The 22707-nt window shown below is 41.3% G+C and overlaps 1 protein-coding gene across 1 annotated transcript in view; it reads left to right on the forward strand.

Moving 5' to 3' along the window:
• The first annotated feature begins 1860 nt into the window (after positions 1-1860).
• Positions 1861-22707, forward strand: part of CRYBG1 (crystallin beta-gamma domain containing 1) — a 93336-nt gene continuing 72489 nt past the window's right edge. Inside the window, exons 1-4 of the mRNA XM_044000699.1 lie at positions 1861-2657; positions 13741-16075; positions 21521-21568; positions 21652-21770. Coding sequence (XP_043856634.1) covers positions 1876-2657; positions 13741-16075; positions 21521-21568; positions 21652-21770 — 3284 coding nt within the window. The 5' untranslated portion in view covers positions 1861-1875. The remainder of the gene's footprint in view (positions 2658-13740; positions 16076-21520; positions 21569-21651; positions 21771-22707) is intronic.

Genomic DNA, 22707 nt, shown 5'->3' on the forward strand with positions numbered 1-22707 from the left:
TCAGCCTGGACACGTGCTGCAGCCTGCATTTGCCTCTAAGTGCACACACTCTTCTCTAGTCAGCCCCTCCCTGCCTTGGGCGAGGTGGGGTCTCTGCTTTTCCTCGGGACCCGGAGTTTGCAGCTCCCCTTGGACCCCATTTGTCTCCCAGTGTGCGGCTGTAGTTGGGACTCAGGTGGGACCAGGTGGCTCATTCTTGCTCTATGGGAAGGCCCTCGGGGATGCCGCTAAGCCCCTACCCCCTTCTCTCACCAGTCCAGGAGAAGGAGTGTGGAATTGAGGAACCTGGAGTGCAATGCCCTGGGCGTGTGCTGGCTTTTCCTGCCAGCTTTTTCTCTAGTCCTCTTGCCCACTTCCAGGAGGGCGTTGTGGGCGTGCCGAGGATACAACCTCGTTTTCTCCGCCCCCACAGACCCACGCAGTTTTCTGCAAGGAGCCAATTTGTGCTTGCTTTTTGGCCTCAGTAAAATGTGATCATGGTGGGTCATGAAAGCTAATGTTTGAGATGAAAGCTTGCCTTTGGTTAGGATTGTTTTGGTCCACTTTTCGGGAGAAATTACATTTGGTTGTCTAGCTTAAGAAGCTCTAAGTTTATAGGTGGGATGGAGGCCGGGTAGTTTTTTCCAGAGTTTTTCTCTTCAAATTACAGTTCATTGAATTCAAATGACTCCTCTCTGTTACCTAGGTGGACGACTAGACAGTACTCCTAAATCGAAAAAATATACTCAGATGATGTTTGTATTATTTTGTATGAGTTGCCCCTGTTATTCTTCCTTACAAAAATGATTGGGAAGTCTACAAATTATACTCAAGTGAGATTTTGAAAAGTTTATGACATTTTAAAGAGTACATATTTGTAAAATGACTCTCACTTGTGAGGCAGATTTAGGACAAAGTGCAGGTATTGCAACTTTCCAGAGGAGATTACAGTATTTTAATAACAAAACTTTTGGTTTTCAGTGATGTTATTAGAGAATGACATAAAGACGGGGTAATCCTTGTTAATTTCTCTCTGTGTGTCTCTTTCAGTCCAGAGCACAACCACCAGAAGAGAATAAGAGGAAACCAGTTTTGGGAAAACTTGGAAATCTGTTCACTGCTGGGAGAAAGAGGAATACCAGGAATGGATCAGAGGGCTCAGTGCCTAAATTAGTTTCTCCTTCTAAGCTGTCAGAAAGAGAGAAGGAAAAAAGTAAATCTGGCAATCAGCCAAGAAATACCGATGGGCCTGTAGCAAGCTCACCTACAGAAAAAACACATGAGGCAGAGAATGACCATGCAGAGTCCCAGGGCCAAACAACCTCTCTTGACGCTGAGTTGTCATCTTGCTTGAGCAACAGTGAAACAGTGGCTGTACAACAACTTTGTGATGAAAGTGATTCATCCAAATTAGAACCTTCAGAGCAAGAAAGAGACACTTTCCCAGATCCCACAGCTGCTGCCAAGGACCTGCCTTCCAAGCCAGAACATTCCTCTAGGCAAGAGAACTCGGAGATCCTTGCTCCCAGTTTGGAGAAACTTTCAGACAGTAGTCACTCAACCCAGGGGGATGAAAGGTGTCTAACCAATGGCTCTCTGGAAGACTCAGACGGCCATCCATCTGAAAACTCGTTCGTCTTAACCGGCTTACCCAAAGATCTGGGTGGAAATTGTCTAAGTAACTTGCCGATTGAGAGAACAGACTGTAAGCTTGAGTTGTCGAATTCAGACTCAAAGGCTGTGCCATGTGGTCCAGATACCAAGGCCAACGAGCGTGCACACTCGGCTAAAGTTCTGACTTTGGATATCTACCTAAGGAAGACGGAGGAGGTGTCCCCCGTGGATGAGCCAGTGGTGGTTTCTCTTGCCGAGGAAGATTGTAGTGATCCTGAGGAGATGGAAAAGCGGTCTAATGGCAGAAGGTCAGGGAGGAGGAGAAAATCTCAGAAATCGACTGACGCACTCAACGGAGATAAAGTTCCGGTTGAGGCTGTTGCCAGCGAGGACTCCGTATTTGCTGAGGATGCAGCACCCGCTGTGGTTGCAGAAAAGGTCTCCGGGGAGAAGAAAGTAAAATCGCCCCAGGCAGCAACTGCCGCAGCAGCCCCTGCACCTGAAAGGAGCGCTTTAGGAAGTGGCGTCCCGGACTCCAAAGCAGGAGCTGCCCACCTGAAAGGACACCCGAGGGGGGACTCGGACAAAAGCAGGCAGCTCCAGCCCCCCACCACTTCGCCGACAAAAAGGAAGGGCAGAAGCCGACTGCCCGAAGCTGGCCCCCTCTCCCCTCCCGGAGGCTCCAAGAATCCTGGCAAAGATTCTCCTCCCAAAAAGCAGGCTGGGGCGGCCCCCGACGGGAATTCCGCTTCTCCGCCCAAAGCGGCCGCAGGAGAAAAGTCAGCCGCCGCCGTTGGACTGGGGAGTGAGAACGGAGAGGAAGGGGCAGCGGCGGCTGCCAAGGTTATTCCCCGGGAGCTCACAGTGAAGAGCAGCACCTTGCTGCCCGAAATCCGCCCCGAGCACAAGAGGAGCGCTTTCCTCAACCACTTGGATGGCAGAGCGGAGGGAGGCAGGAACAGAGGCGAGCTCTCGAGACTGCCAGCCAGCCCTGACCCTGACAACTCTAAACACAGAAACCACTTGGGAGCTGCCCGAGCAACAGTAACCACCAAGATCAGTCTGTAAGTAACCGCGCGCTTGAGCTGGCCTCCCGCTTGTGATCGGAATAGTTGTGGGTGTCGGGGATTAAGGGGAGTGATTGCCGCACACTTGGGGTTAGTGAAATGAATTTAAATATTACTTCAGTGAATTGAATTTGAATTTGAGGAAGTAACACCCCTGCGTGCAGTTAGAGTTGACTGATGAAATGAGATAAGGTAGCAAGTCTTAAGGTTCCTTTAGCAAACTCAAACGTCATGCCTTTTTTTTTTTTTGGTAGATTGTTATTTTCTCTTGAGATTTCGATTCTTTGTGAATTTGTCAAAGGTATGCTTTCAAGATAGATGGGCCTTCTAAATCAGGCACACAGAAACAAAAGCACTTGAACTGTCTGACTGACTGTTTACTCAATCCCACGAGTTGCCAAGTACCGACAGGCTTCTTAAATCAATGACAGCAATATTTTCCAAATTTAATGAACACTGAACGTGTGGTAAATTTGTATACCAAAGCTGATTTTGGGGGGGGGGGATTAGAGTTTACTCTATTTGACCTATAATTAAGAAGGCACAGAGCATTTGAAAGTTAAGAGTCTTAGTGCTATTTGCATTCAGTATATATTTCCCAAATGCCTACTATGTGCAACTCAGGGTCCTGGTGAATCATCCAAAGTGAATCATCTCAACCTTCCTTTATTATCATCTCGAAATAAAATTGCTTAGTCATTTCTCTTCCTCTTTAGTGTTAGAAATCGTGGGCTATTTAGCCTGATGGCAGGTTGAAAAATTATCTTCAATTACTAGATGAGAGATTATTACTTATCCCTAAAAGATTTGAAAAGTAAAACTTGGAGAATAGAATCCTAGAAATTGAGGGCTAGAAAGGACTTTAAGATCCACCAGGTCTAACCTATACACAAAGGAATTCTCAACATAACATGGCCAGCAAGAGATCATTCAGCATCTACCACCAGACATAGGTGAAGATAACACATTGCATTGTTAGGAAGTTTTTCCTGAAACCAAGTCTAAATGGACCTCTTGGCATCTTCTACCCATTTTCCCTCATTCTGCCCACTGTTCTACTAAACAAGCTCAATTTCTCTTCCACATTGCTCCTGAGCACAGTTATCCTATTCCACCTGATAGAAATGAAGATTATTCTCTGTTAGTTTTGTTCATTCAATATGACTCTACTGTGTAAAATCCCTGTGCATTGGGAGTTTGCAAAGACATATCAGACACTTATAGACAAATAGTAGCCACCAAGCATTTCTGTGACAGGATTGTGCTAGGTGCCAAGTAAGAATAGAAATATTAAAGTGAAATATTTTCACCCCTCAAGGAGTTTACATTCCACTAGGGAGATGGAACGTGTTTGGGGGATAAATAAATGTGGCATGCAAACAAAATAAATACAGGGTAATTTGAGAAGGATACTAATAACTGAAGGAGGGAACAGTTTGAGCTGAGGCTTGAAGGGAACTAGTGATTCTCAGAGCCAGAAGGGAAGAGAAAACATTCCAGGGTATAGATAGAGTCATGGAGGTGTGGGAAGTGAGAATATCATGTAGGGGGAGACATAGCAGGTAGGTTTCGTGGAGTGAGCAATGTGTAATCAACCTTCAAAGATAGGTAGGAGCCAGATTAGAAAGGGCCCTCAATGCCAAAGAGGAGTTTGTACTTTTCCCCTAAAAATAGGAAGCTATTGAAGCTTCTTGAGCAGAGAAGTGACTCAATTAGACTTGGGCTTTCAGAATTTCAATTTGGCAGTTGTGTGGAAGATGAGAGGCTGGAAGCAAGGAGCAAAATGAAGGGGGCTGTTGCTTAATTCAGGTGAGTAGTAATCAGGGCCTGAAATAACATGTAGAGCCAGGGTCATTGAGGATGTAGAATGGTTCAGGATTTGTCAATCCTTTGAATATTTGGTGGAGGTGGAAAAGAAGGAAGTGAGGATGACTTCTAGGTTGAACCTGCTTAATTAGAAGAATTGTGGTGTCCTCAACAGAAATGAAGAAATGAAAAATAATAATTATGCAAGATGGTATTTAAGTAGTTAGATTAGAGGTGGGAGAGTTTACACCTTAGGTGGTTTTGGAGTTGGGCCTTAAGAGATGATTATAACCTAGATAGGCAGACAGGATGGGGAGACCCCTGGGAATCAGGTCAGTATTAGTGAAACTGAATGAGGGCCCCCTAAGTAGTACAGAAGAATAATGAACAACAAAACATTTAAAAGACATTTTTCTCTTTTGAGCCATAACATTTCAATAAAGAAATATGATGCACATATAGAATAATGAAATGACTGTTAGTTACAGAAACTTGTTCTTCCTTCTTCCTCACCTCCACACCCTGTTTCCAAGTAATATTGATTCTATTTCCACAATCTGACATGTGTTCTTTCCTCTTCTTTCAGAGTACCTACCCCTACTCTAGTTTATATCTATATTATTGGATCTGAACCGAGGTTCAAATCCTGCCACTGATACTACCATTGTGATCTAGGGCGAGTCAGTTAACCTCTTGGGGCCTCAGTTTCTTCATCTGAAAAAATGAGGAGGGCAGCTAGGTGGCGCAGTGGATAAAGCACCCACCCTGGAGTCAGGAGTACCTGAGTTCAAATCTGGCCTCAGACACTTGACACTTACTAGTTGTGTGGCCCTGGGCAAGTCACTTAACCCTCATTGCCCCTCCCCCCCCCAATTGAGGAGGTTGGCCTGGATTACCTCTAAGGTCTCTTCCAGCTCTTAAATCGATCCTTTGGACTGCTTTGAACAGATTTTCTGGTTTTATTTTCCCCACCCTCACCACCCACCTCACAGAATCCTAGTGCTTTCCTAAATTTTGCCCCCTGTACATCTTTAATCCTTCCCCCCTTTCTCCTGGCTCCTTACCTTCAAGTTATCAGTGAGCCAGGCACTAGAGATATAAAAATGTCCTTGACTTCCTGTAGTTTACAAATTACTAGAAGGGGAATTAGACTCTTGCCCAAGTAAATATGATACTTGGTAGAAGTATTGGAGGAGAAGGAGAAATCAAAAATAAGGGAGAGCTCAGTTTGAGCTGGGAATATTGGGGTAGGTTTCAGACAGGAAGAAAGAGGAGGATTTCCCAAGGAGAGAGTGGATCCAAGCCATGAGGGCTATAGTTTGTGTGAATGAATGGAGGCAGAAGAGGAATTAGAATCACTGGTATTCTGGCTGTGTGGAACACTGAATGCCTAAAGGAGAATGATGTGAAATAAGGCAGCAAAAGTAGATTGGAATGAGATTGTGATAGGTCTTCCTTAAGGGCCAGGGTGAGACTTTTGTATTTTAATCTATAGAATACCACTGAAAACTTCTGAGCCAAGTATTACTTTGACCAGACCCGTGCAATAATAATAGTAATAATAACTCGCATTTCTATAGCATTTTAAGGTTCATAAAGTGCTTCAAAAGTATTATCTCATTTTTATCTTCAAAACAAAACAAGACAAACAACAGCAAAAAACCAACTGGGGAAGTAGGTGCTATTATTACTCCTGTTTTCCAGAGGAGGAAACTAGGCAGAGAGAGGTTAAGTGTTTTGTTCAGGGCCATATAGCAATTAAGTATCTGAGGTCATATCTGAAATCAGGTCTTCCTGACACCAGGTACAGTGCTCTATCCCCCTTCTATTAGGAATATTTGGGGAGCTATGTGGAGGATGGGATTAGAGAAAGGAAGGACCAGAGTCAGGGATCCCAATTAAGAGGCTTTCATCCTCCAAATTGTATGTTTGTTGATAACTTTTGTTTTCATGTCATCATTTACTATTATATACCTCTGTTCTCCCCCACCCAGAGAGTCATCCTTCTTAAGGATAGGGACCGAACCTGTGATTTCATTGATAATGGGAACACCCATAAGGTGAAACTCTCTCTCCCAGTGGAGGTCAGCACCTTCTTTGCCACTTATCATAGTTATCTAGAACACTGGGAGAGTTACCCAGGTCACCCAGCCAGTCAGTATAAGTTGAAGGCAGGATTTGAACCTAGGTCTTCCTGAAGGCCAGCTCTCTATACCCTGTCTTATGCTACCTCTATAATAAAGAGTTAAAGAAAAAAAGAGAGAGAGAGAGAGAAGTAGTTCAGCAAAATTAACTCCGCTATCAGCCTGATCTGATAGAGAATGTATGGTGTTCCACAGCTAAAGTGCCTCACCCCAACAAAGAAGGGAGGGGGGGATATTCTCTTAGCTGTTCTTCAGGGTCAAATTTAGGCAGTATAATCACACAACAGTCAGTTTAGACCCCCCCCCCTCCATTTACCCTGTTGTCATGATGTGTACAATTTTCTATCATTCTACTTACTTTATTTTGCATGAGTTTCTCATAGTCTTCCCATGCCTCTGTATTTGTCATGTTTCTTATAGGAAAGTAAAATTCTATTGTGTTCATATACCACAATTTATTCTTTATTCTAAGCAAAACTTTTATGAAGTTGAATATACTTATGGCCTCTACCTTTTTACTGCCCACTCACTTCTCACTCATGATCTGACTTCTGCCCCCATCAGGCTTTTGAAATAAATTTTCTTTAAGATCCCTAATGAATGGCCTGTTCATTTCCAAATCCAGTGGCTTTCTTTTCAATCTTCTCCCTCCTCCACCTTAACTTCAGTGCAACATTTTTGACATCATGACCTATATTGACTTCCTGCAATTTTCTTGTCCCTTAGCTTCTATGCCAATCCAATCCCCCTGCCTATTTGTCTGCCTCCCTTACTCGATACTAACTTTTCATCTGCCCATTAATGATTCTGCTCAGGGTCTTCTTTTCTTTATACGTTCTCTCCCCTTGGCCATCTTGCCCGTTTCTGTGGTTCCAATGACCTCCTTTCTGAAGATTATTTGTTGTTGTTGAGTCGTTTCATTCATGTATGACTCTGTGATCCCATCTGGGGTTTTTGGGCAAGGATACTGGAGTGGTTTGCTATTTCCTTCTCCAGCTCATTTTATAGATAGGGAACAAACAGGGTTTACAGACAGGGAGGCAAGGAGGCAAACGGAGTTAAGTGACTTGCTTAGGGTCACATAGCTGGTATTTTTTGGGGGGGTGGGGCAATGGGGGTTAAGTGACTTGCCCAGGGTCACACAGCTAGTAAGTGTCAAGTGGCTGAGGTCGGATTTGAACTCAGGTACTCCTGAATCCAGGGCTGGTGCTTCATCCACTGCGCCACCTAGATGCCCCCAGCTGGTAAATTTTTGAGGTTGAGTCTTCCTGACTCCAGACCTGGCACTCTATCCACTTCACCACCTAGCTATCCCTTTTCTGAAGATAGATCCCAAATTATGTCATTACCCTACAACCCTTCTGAACTCCATATAACTGCCCATGGGTATCAGAATAGTTGAGGATCTACTGTGTCTTCAAATTTAACATGTTCAAAACTAATTCATAGGGGGTAGCTAGATGGCGCAGTGGATAGAGCACCAGCCCTGGATTCAGGAGTACCTAAGTTCCAATCCGGCCTCAGACACTTAACACTTACTAGCTGTGTGACCCTGGGCAAGTCACTTAACCCCAATTGCCTTACTAAAAAACAAAAACAAAAACAAAAAACAAAACTAATTCATATTCTCTCCCCCAACCTGTCTTCCTCTCTTCCTTATTTATTGGTTTCTGCTTATGGGTACTACCATACTCCCAGATGATCAGGCTCATAAGCTCAGAGACATCTTGGATTCTTCCTTTTCTTTCCCATATCTACCACAGACAATCTGACATCAAGTGCCTTTGATTCCACCTCTGTATTATCATTCACATCTCATTCTTCATTTCTATTTCTACTGAAACCAGAGAATTATACCAACTGTGCTTGTTTCCATTCTATTCCCATTCTTCATACCACTGCCTGGTTAATCCAATTAATGATCTCTTTTGATCTTGTCATCTTTTCTATTCAACCACTTTCAGTAATTCACCAGAATAACAGAATTTCAGTTAGAAGAAACCTCAGAAACCATTTAGTTCAACCCTGTCCCAAAACAAATCTCCATTTGAACACACCTGACAAGTAGTCATCCTGCCTCTAGTTGGAGACTTCCAATGATGGGGAACCCAGAACCTCCCAAGGAAGCTCATTTTACTTTTGGACAACTCTAATAATTAGGAAGTTTTTCTTGACATCTAGCCAAAATTTGCCTTTTTGTGACTTCTACCCATGTTCCTAGTGCTGTTCTGAGGCCAAGAAGAATTAAGTCTAATCCCTCTTGAGTAACATTCAATTACTCGAAGGCAGCTCTCATATTCACTGAGTCTTCACTTTTCAGCTGCATTTCATCTTATTAGATTCCGCCCAATGCTTGAGCCTGTTGAATTATTTTTGGTTCCTACCTCAGTTCTCTCTCTTCACTTTGTGTCATCTGCAGATTGGATAGGTACAAACCAATTGTGCCTTTATCCGAATCACTGATAGAAATATTAAATAGCGCAAGGGAGCATCCTGGACTTGGAATCGGACCAATCCTCAAATCCTTCCTCAGACACTTCCTAGCTGTGTGTGATCCCAGACTTAATTTCTCCATCTGAAAAGGGGGATAATAATAGCACCTACTTCTTCCTGGTGTTGTGAAGATAAAATTAGATAATACTGTATGTAAAACACTTTGCAAACTGGGCAGCGCTTCTGTGCAGGTATTAGCTGCTCTTATTGTTACTCTTGTTTTAGCACAAGTCCCAATACACATTTCCTGAGTGTACTAGATTTCCTAAGTGTACCTCTAGGCCAAGCTGATATTGAGCTCTTCCAGTTTCAAAATACCTGTAATTGCATTACTGGCTATCCTATAGCAGACTCCATATTTTACATAAAAAATAGTATGGTATTTTATTAAGTGTTTTTCTAAACTGTAGATGAATTATAGAACTAAAATGTTCTTCTAATCTATCATATAGTAAACTTTTCAAAAAAAGGGAAATGAAATTAGTTTGGCGTGACTTATTTGGTTTGGTTTTTTTTTTTTTTTAGTGAGGCAATTGGGGTTAAGTGACTTGCCCAGGGTCACACAGCTAATAAGTGTTAAGTGTCTGAGGCCGGATTTGAACTCAGGTACTCCTGACTCCAGGGCCGGTGCTCTATCCACTGCGCCACCTAGCTGCCCCTGGCGTGACTTATTAATGATGAAGCCTTGCTGGATCTTTGTAATGACCACTTCCTTTCCTAGGTGTTCACTTATCTCTTTAATGATTCATTCTAGAATTTCCCCAGAATTGAAGTCAGGCTCACTGGCATATAGTTTTCAGGCTCTATTTGTTCTCTCCCCTTTTCTGAAAAATTTCCTTGCTTGCCAAATTAAGTGTGGTGGGGGCAGCTTAGGTGGCACAGTGGATAGAGCACCAGCCCTGAAGTCAGGAGAACCTGAGTTCAAATTTGGCCTCAGATGCTTGGCACTTAGTAGCTGTGTGACCCTGGGCAAGTCACTTAACCCCAATTGCCTCATCCCCCCAAAAAATTAAGAATAGCATTTAAAGCCCTCCAATTTGCCTTTCTAGATATAGTTCATACTACTTTTCCTTTATGTAGTCAATGAAATAGCCATTCTTCTCCTGTTCTTTAGTATGTTTTTATCCATCCCCTATCATCCCCGTCCCTAGGATGGACTCCCTTCCTCCTTTCTCCATTCAAGTCTCTCCCTTCTACAATGCCAAGCTCAGGCATCATCCATCTTCAGCATGACTCCTCTCTTGGCTTTTCCTGCCTTCTCTCTCCTCTCCCTCTTCCCCTCTCCTCTGCTCCCCCAGCTAAAAGTGTTCATAGGCCTAGAGCTGCAGTGAAAATTAGAGATGATTTAGCCCAACTCATTCATTTTATAGATGAAGAAACAGGGGCCTGGAGAAGTTAAGTTGAATTACTTAAGGGTGCCAGGCTAGTCAGTGGCAGGGCTGGGCTAGAACTCAGGTTTCCAAATTCACCTTTCTTCCTACTCTGTCACCATTGATCTTTCTTTCCTCAGATTTCTTGTAGCACTTTACCTGGTCTTGCCTTTTACATTTATTAAACCCGATCTCATACCTGCTTTATGGTCTGAACACTTAGCCCGGAAAACTTTGTCCATAGGGAAGTGCTTAATTAGTACACATTTCTCAAAATGAATTGAACTGACTATTTGCTTTCTTAAGTGTGCCTTAGAGTAGGAGTCCTGTTTAGTAAATTGTGAAAGGAAAAGTTACTTAATGAATAACTCAAATTATCTCAGCAGCTGTGGACTGTGAAACCTTTGACTCAGTCACTATTTGTTCTGTCTCAGCGTCGGAGAGGTAGCCTCCATGAGTGACGCCCATTATTTAGAGAACAGTGGAGCTGAACGGTCCGGTGAGTTGTAGGAAAACTTCCCGAGGCCATTCATGAAGCACACTTAACCTCTCTTCCAGTAAGAACAGTCCACCCCAGAACCCAGAAATGTTCAACCTAGAGGGGTGGAAAGGATAGGTACTGGTATAGGGAACTCCCATTGAGAAAACTCTCTCTCCCCCTGGCCCTTCCTTTCTGATTTATAGTCTTAAGGAGTTGCTTGGAGCAGTGAGGAGTTAAGTGACTTGCCCCAGCATCACAGAACCAGTTTGTGTTAAGAAATGGGACTTGAACCCCAGGTATTTCTAGCTCCAAGCTTGGCTCTCAGTAACTCCAAGCTGCTCTCATGGAGGGTAAAGGATTTCATAAATTCATGGGATTTTAGGTCTTGAAGGGGGGACCTTAGAGATCAACTAAGGCTAACCTCCCATTTTACAGATGGGAAGACTGAGACCTCGAATATCTAAATAACCTACACAAGTTCATCCAGCTAGTTAGTGGCATAGCTGGAATTGGATTCCAGGTCTCCTGATGGTTTCTGGGCTAGTGTTCCTTCCAACATACCATAGTGAAATTTATTCCATGTTATATTTCTCAGTAATGAATTTTTGTTTTTTACATAAAAAGGATTGTTGTTTTAATGAAACTTCCTGTTCATTTTATGCCTGTCAACTTATAGTTTTCTTTAAATTAACATCCCTTTCTAATGATCTGTTCCCTTTCAGCTTAATATTTACTTAATTTTACCTTATTTCATAAATCCAGTGGATAGAGGGCTTGTCCTGGAGTCAGGAAGACCCGAGTTCAAATCCCACTTCAGGCACTAACTGGGTCATCCTAGGCAAGTCACTTAACCTCTGTCTGCCTTATTTTTCTCAATTGTAAAATGAGGATAATAGCACCTACCTTCTAGGGTTATGGTGAGGATCACATGAGACCATATTTATAAAAGCATTTAGGGGCAGCTAGGTGGCACAGTGGATAAAGCACCGGCCCTGGAGTCAGGAGGGCCTGAGTTCGAATCTGGCCTCAGACACTTGTCACTTACTAGCTGTGTGACCCTGGGCAAGTCACTTAACCCTCATTGCCCCACCCAAAAAAAAAAAAGCATTTAGCACAGTGCCTGAAACATGCTCATTTCCTTTCCTTCTTCCCTCCCTTTTAATGACAGACATCCTCTTGCCTTTCGGATAAAGTATAAACTCCTTTGCCTTTTAAAATCCTTCAGGATTTGGCCCCAGCTTACTTTTCCAGACTTAATATATATCACTCCTCATTCTGTATTCTACTGTGAAGACAGCCAGCCTTGCTCTCTTGATGTGTCTCCCGCATGATACCCCTGCTCCTTTTAAAAACTCAGCTTAAGTTTAACTTTCTTCAAGAAGGCTTTCCTTCCCCACTCCCAGCTTCTAGTGCCCTTCTCTGTCTTATTACCTTGTATTCATTGTGTCTAGAGTCTGGATTCCTTATAGATAAACATGTCGTCTCCCTGATAGAATATAAGCTTTTTGAGGGCAGGGACTATGTAATTTTTTTCCTTTGTTATCTCAGCATTAGGTGCAGTAGGCACTTAATAAATTATTGTTGAGGACATTATTGGTTGTTTGAAGTAAAAATTGTATTGACTGTGGTTATTTATTATTATTATTTTAACAATCAGAAAGAACCTTTTTCATCGTTGATTGTAAATTTGTGATGGTACCTGAAAAGTGAAGGTGAAATATTTTGTGTTCCACAAAAATACTAGTTAGACTAATTATTTCTTTAAATTCTTTCTATAATTGAATGTTGTGTACTAAAGCTCCCCTCCAAACATTTTCATCTTTGGAGGATTTCCCTTTCATGTTATACCTGTGGTGCATCAGCCCATGGAGTAGTTTCCCCTCTCATATTAAAACAAAGGTATTGCATCATGAATTACAGGGTCCTCCTTCCTTTTAATCAGAGTCACGGCTTTAATTGTAGTGACTCTCAGGAGTATCTCATAATAGCCCAGAAACCAGGTTGTAAAATATTTTGATCTTTATGTAAATATTTAATGATTAGGCAAGCCTCTTGATTTCCTGACTTTAGAAGGCCTGTCTTGCATTCATAGGCTGTTGACAAGGTTTTTATGTTGGATAGAGTTGTGTCTTGAGCTCTATTAGAATTCTCGTTTTACTCATTTTTCATAGTTGATGCTCACACCACCATTTAATATAATAATAGCTAGCATTTATGTAGCTCTTTAAGGTTTGCAAAATACTTTATATATGTTATTACATTTGATCCTCACAGCAACCCCATGAGGTTAGGACTTTTGTAATTCCCATTTTGCAAAGAAGGAAACTGAGGCAGAGAGGTTAAGTAAAGGTCACAGACTTAGTAAGTATTTAGAAGCTGGATTTGACCTCAGGACTTCCTGACTCCAAGTTCAGTATTCGACCTACTGAGCAATCTAGCTGCCTAATAGACATATAAATAAATATATGTGAAAATGAGCAGCATTTATACATTTTCCCTTCTACTTAACCTCTCAGATTTTAGTATTTCCTCCTAAGTCAGTGTTCACAAATTGATTTTGCACATATATTAAAAGGCAAGAAACAACAAAGATGATGGAAAAATGGGGGGGGGGTTATGCCTATCTTTTTTACGTGATATATGCATATGTCTGTATGAATATGTAGAGTGTGTACGTGTGTGTGTGTGTGTGGTGAGACGTAGCATCATTTTAAAACTAATTGGTTTGTATATTTATTTTCCACATTTAGATTTCAAATAACTCTTATCTCTTTTATTTCTTGCAGCCCAGCCAAGCCCAAAAATGTGGAGCTGAATTTCAAAGCCCCCAAGAATCTTGAAAACTTGGGAAATGATCATAATCCATTTAGCCAGCCAGTTCATAAAGGAAATACTGCCAACAAGATTTCCTTATTTGAAAATAAGCGTGCTAACAATAGCCCAAGACACACAGACAACCGGGGTGTGAAGAGCGCACCACCCTCAAAGACCTTTGTTGGTAGAGCAAAGTTTAATTTAGGGAAAAAATCTAAGGAAAGCGAGCAACCCGAGAAGAAAGGAAATATGCAAAACAATCACCCAAATGGTGGGTTGTTGAAGGAAGCCTCCACAGAAAAGAAGAGTGTCCCACCAGAAGAACATATTCTGCCAGTGACTGTAAATAATGGGGAGCCTGTTGATGGTCAGCTAGGCCAAACTGAGAAGGCAGATGTTCAAAGAGATCCCAGCCATCCTTTGGAAAAAGCAGATGCTGCTCAGATTCCAACTAAGGACCTGGAAATCCTTGGAGAAAACAATTTGAAGACTGCCAACAGTACAGGACTTGCCTTAGAAAGCAAGACTGACCTTGAGCGGGATAACAAAGAGTCAACTCAGGCAGTCCCCTTGAAGCCTCATGCAGATGTTCCTAACTTGCATCCTATAGTAGAGGTTTCTAATGTCCCTTCCATCCAGCAGCCAGCATCTGTTTCTGTGGCAGCTAGTGGAAATGCCTCTGTTCATTGTGATGGGGATAAATCCCCACCTCATAGCGGTTCTGGCACTGATCGGAAAGAACTGTCCCAGCCATTGTCTGTCGAGTGTGAAAATGATAACAAAATAACCCCAACAGAAGTTGGAAAAGAAGACAAAGTTGCTGTGTCTACAGAGCAGGATTTATTAAACACAGAAACCTGTAAAAATAAACCACCATCCAAAGTCCTCGTTCAGGTTAGGTCTTATATGTTACCGGTGGAAACGGCTCAGGGTCGAGCCCCACATATCATTTTAGGTAGCTCAGAGGTCGAAGAAGTTCGACTGACAAGTTACTATAATGATGAAAATGAAGCCGATTCTTCTCACAGCAGCACTTCTGTAAAAGATGGGGTGCCGGACACTAAGACCACCTCACCGAAGGACGTGGAAGGTGGAGGAGAGCAGACAGAAAAATCTGGCCTGCTTTCTGAGCTACCAGAATTAGAGAAAACTGACACCATCCAGACACCAAATGATGAAAGCAAGACAATCATGGCACCTGAGTCAAGCCCTGTCAGCTCACACAGTAACAAAGTCAATTTAGAACTTTTACCCAGACCAAGTCAAGTCATCAGAGATGTTGAGGGCAGTCCTGCCAGTGTTCTGAATGTTTCTGCAGGGAGTGATGACAGCGCTTTTGATTCTTCTTCTGATATGGAAAAATTCACAGAAATCATCAAAAAGATGGACAGTTCAATCTGTGTGCCCCAGAAGAAAAAGAAGGCCAGGGTACCAAACTCTCCTGCTCCCCACTTTGCTATGCCTCCTATACATGAAGATAACTTAGAAAAAGTGCTTGACCCCAACGTATTTACTTTTGGGTTGGGGAAAAAAAAAGAAAACCAGCAAGACATGTCACCGAGCTTACATCTCCTCCAAGGTATAGATACGAAATCTAAATTGAGAGCTAAGCGTACCTCTGCTGAACAGAGTATACTCTTCAAATCTGTGAGTACACCTAGCAAAAATGAACTCACGGAATGTTCAGAAACAAATGGAAAGGAGAATAAGGATGTCCTAAATGGTGGAATTAAGAGATCTAGGCTAGAAAAAAGTGCTCTCTTCTCCAGCATGTTATCCTCTTCCACTGTGCCCCAAGAAAAAGTCTTTTCGCCATCAGTGACATCAGTCAACACAATGACCACATCTTTTGGCACCTCTCAGAACAGTTCTCTCTTGCCAAAGTCAACTGCATCAAAGACTGATTCTGATGGGGCATCAGGCCTTTCCACTCAGCCCAGTGTTTCAGAAAATGAACTCCACAAACTTCCATCTGCCAACTCCTCAAAGATCTTTAACTTTGACTCATCAAGTAAATCACTTTCAGGTTTAAGAAGTCCAAACTATGTGGAAAAATACTTGCAAACAGGTGAAACAAAGAGAGATCCAGATTCACGAAGCAACCCAACATTACCAGAAACTAGACTTTCTGAATTTTCCAAGCTTAAGAACAATAATGGCATAGAAAAATCTAATCCATTTGAAAGTGCTCTTAAACCACAGATGCCAAACTATGGAAGCAATGATGCAGACTTCATGAGTTATTTAAAGCCTAGTATATATGAACCAAATATTTCCCTAGCTGGAATGTCACTATCAGACCCACTGGTGAGCAAAAACTTCAATTTTCATGGGGGAAAATTGGCATTTGTTGTGTAAGGCTATACTTTTGTTTGGGCTGTAGAGTAACATATGACTTTATAATAATAACAATAATGATGGCTAACATTTATATACTACTTACCGTGTGCTAGGTTCTGTGCTAAGAGCTTACAAATATTATCTCATTTGATCCTTACAACAACCCAGGGAGACAGGTACTATTATTATCCTTTTTTAACAGTTAAGGAAACTGAGGCCAACAGAGATTAAGTGATTGCCCAGGGTCACACAGTGTCTGAGGCCAGATTTGAACTAAAGTCTTCCTGACTTTAGACCCGGTGTTCTGTCATATTTTATCTAACGAGGTAGCACAGAATAGAAAATAGAGCTCTGGCTAACCTTGAAACCTGGAAGATATGGGTTCAAGTCCCAAATATATAATCTAATATATAGCCAACTCTAATATATAGTCAGCTAACCTCTCAGTGCTCCGGGTAGCTTTCTGTAGTTACTCTGACTTTCAGAGAAACTGCTGAAGTGAATTGATAAGAACTCACCTGGAGGTTATCTATACTAATGAAAATACAGGTCCAGTGCCTTTTTCCGTTCATCAAATGAAGGGTGTGGGAAGTAAAATTATGTATTAGCTCTCTCTAGAAGAGTAATGAAGCAGGGTGCTATTTCTGTCTGCCCCCCAACTTCCTGTAACCCTCCCCCCCACACATACACAGAGTGGTCTAGCCTTGGGATTCTGAAAACGCCTAAAGGAATTGGCTTCTACCAGCTGTGGCCTGATCAAACCCCGTCCCCCCCCAAAGTGGTCTAGCCTTAGGATTCTGAAAACCCTAAAGGAACTTGCTTCAACCGTCCATAGACTGAACAAGCCCCTCTCCCCCTAGTACTTCAACATGAGCCTTGTTCTTTCATCTCACAGTAAGTAATAAGTGTGTGTTAATCCTGCACTCTTGAGAGTGGATCTCCTTTTGGTTGAGTTGATTTCCTTCAAAGAAACAGAACCTCTCATTGAATAAGCACTAAGAAGAATAGATTTATATTTATAATAGAGAATTTCCTTTAAATTGTTACAGTGATGACTTCCATGCATGATTTTTTTTTCTTTTTGGAAGAGCAGTCATCACCAATACAAAGATTACAGGAGAGTATTAAATGCATTTCATATTTGTCTTTTCCTGCTGCATGGGAGCTTTGGTCTTTGTAAACTAACCTTGGCTTTGCCTTAATTGAGGCACTTTGTAAGCAGAAAGATATCGAAGCTTGGTTCTCAAGTTAATGAGTACAATGAAAGAGACAAAAAGAATAAAAACTTTATACGGTCAGTTTGCCTAGCATGGGAGCATGGGGATGTCTTCTTTGAAGGCATGAGGCTATTCCTGTGTAACTAGAATATCTGGCCAGTTAGGTCCATAATTTAATCATAGCTCACTCAAGCAAAACACACACCATGTGCAGAATACTTTATTACTCTGCCAGATTTTATACTTTTTTTTTTTTGCAAAAAGGAAAAGAAAGAAACTGTTGGGTAGATGTACCTTTTGTCTGTACTTTTATCTGTCTCTTAAAATGTACAACTAGGTGGCGCAGTGGATAAAGCACCAGTCCTGGATTCAGGAGGACCTGAGTTCAAATGTGGCCTCAGACACTTAACACTTACTAGCTGTGTGACCCTGGGCAAGTCACTTAACCCTCATTGCCCTGAAATAAAATTATAGAGTTGAGTCTCGAGTAACTGTTCAAAACAACAGCAACAAAAAAACCTATTCATCATTATTTGTCTTCCCTTGCAAATAACTTTCAAGAATGATTAGGTTTTCAAATGTTTTCTCTGGACTCCAATGATTTGCATAGGTTCTATCCCCATTTATCAGTGCTATGGCCTCTCTTCTTGATCATGCCCTGTTTTTTCCTGATACTCTCATTTCACAAGGTCTCAGAGAACATGAGCACCTGCCCATAGAAAACTTAGTTTTTATTAAGTCTCTGGAAAATGAAGCTAGAAAGGAACAGGAGAATGAATCCAATGTTGGGTTGGGTTTTTTTAGGTCTTTTTACTGTACATATTCCTTGATTTCCTTTCATCGTAGGGTCACAGAGTCTCAGGGTGAGGAGGGACTTCAGTGGCCATTTAGTTTAACCTGTACCTGAAAAAGAATCCCCATTACAATATATCTTTAAGGGCCACAAGTAAAAGAGCTATCTTTGGTCTTGAGACCCCTTTGACTAGTCAGCCTCTCCCCACTCCCCCACATGCTGGTTGACAGAAGATCAGAATCACAGAATTTTGGATTTGGAAGGGACCTCAGTGACAATATGATCCATTTAGAAAGGGGCATGTGGCCCAACCTATAGCTACAAAAGGGACCCCCCACCAAGACAAACCCCCAAATTCATCCAAGCCCCGGCTTTGAACACCTCCAGGGAGGGAAAACTCACTACCCGCTCCAGCAGTCCATTGCATATTTGGGCAGCTCTAATTGTTAGGAAGTTTGTCCTGACATCTAATCTAAATATGTATCTTTGTAACTTCTATTCATTGTTCCTTGTTTCTTCCCACTGAGGCCTGACATAGTTTAATCTCACTTCTCGTAGCCCTCCAAATATTTGAAAACAGCTCCCATGCCATCCCCATGCACCTCCCCAGTCGCCTTTTGAAGGCTAACCAGGCTAGTAAAAGGACCATAATTCCATTTCATATAAGACTAGGTTTCAAATGAGCGTTGTTTGGCCCAGGTTCAATATGAAGCGAGGTTGTATCATGTGGAAGAGGCAGATTAAACTTGTTCTGTTGCATTCTAGAGGGTCAAGGTGTGGAAACTGCAAAGAGGCAACTTTGGGCTTGGTTTCTGGAGAGACTCCCTAACAATTAGAGCTTTCCCAAATTGGAATGGGCTGCCTTGGGGCGGGGGGGTTTCTCCCCATTTAATGTTTTTAGGCAGAAGCTGGATGACAGCTTGTCAGGCATGTGATGATGTGTGAGCCTGTGAGTCTTCTCCATGCTCAATATCTCTAGTTCCTTCAACTGCTTTTCTTTCTCTTTCACTCTCTCTTTTTTGGGGGGGGTTGGGGCAATGAGGCTTAAGTGACTTGCCCAGGGTCACACAGCTAGTGTCAAGTGTACGAGGTGGGATTTGAACTCAGGCCCTCCTGAATCCAGGACTGGTGCTCTATCCACTGCGCCACCTAGCTACCCCTCAGCTGCTTCTTACGGTTAGATAGTTGCTGTTTTATTTCTGATCCTGGGCTTGTAGGCCTGGACCTACTTTCAGTGTTGCTTTATTTTTACCATTCCAGCAGCTTTGGTTTTTTGTTTGTTTCTGGTTTTTGTTTTTGTTTACCACCAGTCTTTCCACATCAGTTTATCTTTATTCTCCTCATGCTTAAAAAATGTAAGCTCGACTTATCTTAATACTTTCAATTGAGCTACTGCTGAGACTTCCTAACCATCTTTCGATTTCATTCCACACCGCCTAGTGATGCATGCCAGGCTGAGAGATCAGATCAAAGGCTTTTTTTTTTTTTTTTTGGAGCAGGACTCCTGGTCAGCATTGAAAGGAGTACATGTTTTGCAATATTTTAACATCTATAATTAGTATTTTTATTGTTACATGCTTAACTAGTTTTGCAGGTTTTGTCAGAGGATTTTGAAAATGATTATTTCTGGTGCTATTTAATCCATTTGTTTAATATTTATTTTGTATTTAATAAGTGTTCCCTGTAAGGGAAGCTCATATTATCTCTTAGCCATTTTATGGATGAGGGAGGCAGGGTCTTAGCATAGGCAACATCAGTTTTGAAATGGGTTAGCCAACATTTTATTACAGTTAGTAGTTGACTTATGTGCTATTAGACATCATTTAGAAGGTGGGAAAAAAGACATAATTCAGACTGGTAGGATAGGAACTTTTAAAAACAGCAGCCATTAAGATAGAACTAATTTCAGACAACAATAATAATTCACACTTATAGAGAGTTTTAAGGTTTGCAAAGAACCTTTCTCGGAGTGATCCTATAAGCTAAAAACACAAATAGTGTTATCTCCGTTGTACAGATGAGGAAATAGAGCCTGTAAGAGAATTGTCCATGGTCACACAACTAATAAATACCCAGGCAATACTTGAACCTAAGTTTCTTGGCTCCAGGTTCCACAACCTTATTACTATACTATGATGGGAAATCCCATTTTCCAAGGCATTCCCCAAATCTCAGTGCATTGTTTAGCTATTAAAGCTTTTAAACTGCATTAAGACTTATAAGATATGGGGCAGCTAAATGGCACAGTGGATAGAGCACTGGTCCTGGATTCAGGAGGACCTGAGTTCAAATCCCGCCTCAGACACTTGACACTTACTAGCTGTGTGACCCTGGACAAGTCACTTAACCCCAATTACCTCACCAAAAAAAAAAAAAAAAAGACTTATAAGATACCCTGTATTTTCAACATGCCTGAAATTTAGTATTGCTCTATTTTCAGTACAGTGTGGAAACGGAATTATCTCCTCGGTTGGTTCTTATTTTGTGAGGAGATTCAGCATTCATTCAGCAGAAATAATTGCTTTTTTTGCAAACATACATCTAGTCATTCAATAAATATTAATTTGACTACCCGATACAATAGCTTACATATTGGAGGAAATGCAGAAATAAACAGGACAGAAAGTCAAAAGCCTGAATCTGGCACTTCATATTCTTTCTTTTCTCCTTGGTTTAAAAAAAAAATTTTGTTTTTATATCAATCATTTTTGGATATAGTCCCTGGTTCAGCCCTGAAGCTTCCCTTCTAACAATAAAAACAACGAAAACAGTTAAGACAAAACAACTGCTACAGTGGCCACTGGGTATGATAATGTATGCAGCCCTTAGTTCAAAAGTTCTCTCTCCTTATGTTGAAATAAAGTTAGGTTTCATTAAGTGAACTCTAGAACCAAGATTCACAATTCTTTTTAGTGCCCTTTTATCTTTGTAGTCATTGTGTGTATATTTTACTGATTCTGCTTATTTTACTCTCCATGGGTTCATCTAGGTCTTCCCATATTTTTCTGAATTTCTTATACTTGTTTTTTCTTCTTCCATCACACTCATATACCACAGTTTGTTTAGCCATTTCCCCCATTGGTAGAGATCCATCCAGTTCCCAGTTATTCATCACCCCCAAAAAAGTCTGGCTTGTAGTTTTCTAGTGTGAATGAGAAAATGTGGTTGATAGCATTGACAACTACCTGTAGCTAGTCAGCTAGAAACATTTTACCATCCCAGAGTATGAACCTAAAATATAGAAACCATGGCATAAACGAAAGAGGATATCTTTAAAAATCAGCCTAAGGTATAAAGTCAATACAAATTTGTACTCTTTTATAGAAAAGATAATGGAAACAAAAAGGAATATCATACAAAATTCTGATCATTTGTCCTGTTCTTTTATTCACCTTATTCCAGGTATTTAAAACAAGCTTGCAAAATAAAATCAATCCTCGACCTGGAAAGGTAAGATTATTGTATACATCCTGCCCTGATTAATGTCTGATTCAGTTGAATGAAACCTGATACCATTGTGATTGTTTTAACAGGTGGTGATATATAGCGAACCCACTTTCTGTGGGAATTGTTTTGAAGTGTTCAGTGATATTCCTGACTGTACCTCTTGGAGCCTGTCACCAGTGATTGTTGTAAAAGTAGTTCGAGGATGGTAAGAAATTGAATTTTTGACTCTTCATGACTGTCTCCATTTTTATTGTCCCCCCCACTTTTTAATATACTCTGTCTATAAAACTCTAAGAGGTTTGGACCATATGATTTCAACTCAGATATCTCATGATTTAATAAAATTCTCCTGGCTATACTTATTCTTTCTGTGATGAAATTTATCATCATTAATGTCATGTCCTGAAAATAGACATGGGGTGAAAATGGCTATTCAGTAAATATCTAAGATCATTTTGATCAACAAAATTGTATTTTATACAGTTATATAACCCTATGTTGTTTATGATTGGGCCATGCAGATAAATTAGATTTGCCAAGAAAGAAAATATGGTTTATTTGGGCTTCTTCTATGCCCGAACACCAGTTTGTTTTCAGTTGTGTCTGACTCTGTGACCCCATTTTGTTTTTTCTTGGCAAAGATACTGGAATGATTTTCCATGTTCTTCTTGAGCTCATTTTACAGATGAGATAACTGAGGCAACCAGGGTCAAGTGACTTGCCCAGGTTCACATAGCTAGTAAACATCTGGGGTCAGATTTGAACTCAAGAAGATGAATCTCCCTGACTCCGTGCCTGGGGCACTCTATCCACTTTGCAACCTAGCTGTCCTACCAAAGAGATTTGTTTAAAATCTTATTTTACTTGCTCTTACCTGTCCCTTAGCCCTCCCCCATATTGAGAAAGAAAACCAAAAAACAAATATGTATAGTGAATCAAAACAAATTCTCCCATTGAACAAGTCCAAAAGAACCCACAAACCCTCTCAGTATGCACTCTCAGTCAATCACTTCTCTCTCAGCAGGTGTGTAGCATATTTCACGGGTCCTTTAGAATTATGTGTAGTAGTTTCATTGCTCTGAGTTCTATTGTCTTTCAGGGTTGATTCACTTTACAATAATATTGTTACTGTATAAATTGTT

Source organism: Dromiciops gliroides, chromosome 4 (assembly GCF_019393635.1).
Source record: "Dromiciops gliroides isolate mDroGli1 chromosome 4, mDroGli1.pri, whole genome shotgun sequence".
In the NCBI taxonomy this organism is placed as follows: domain Eukaryota; kingdom Metazoa; phylum Chordata; class Mammalia; order Microbiotheria; family Microbiotheriidae; genus Dromiciops; species Dromiciops gliroides.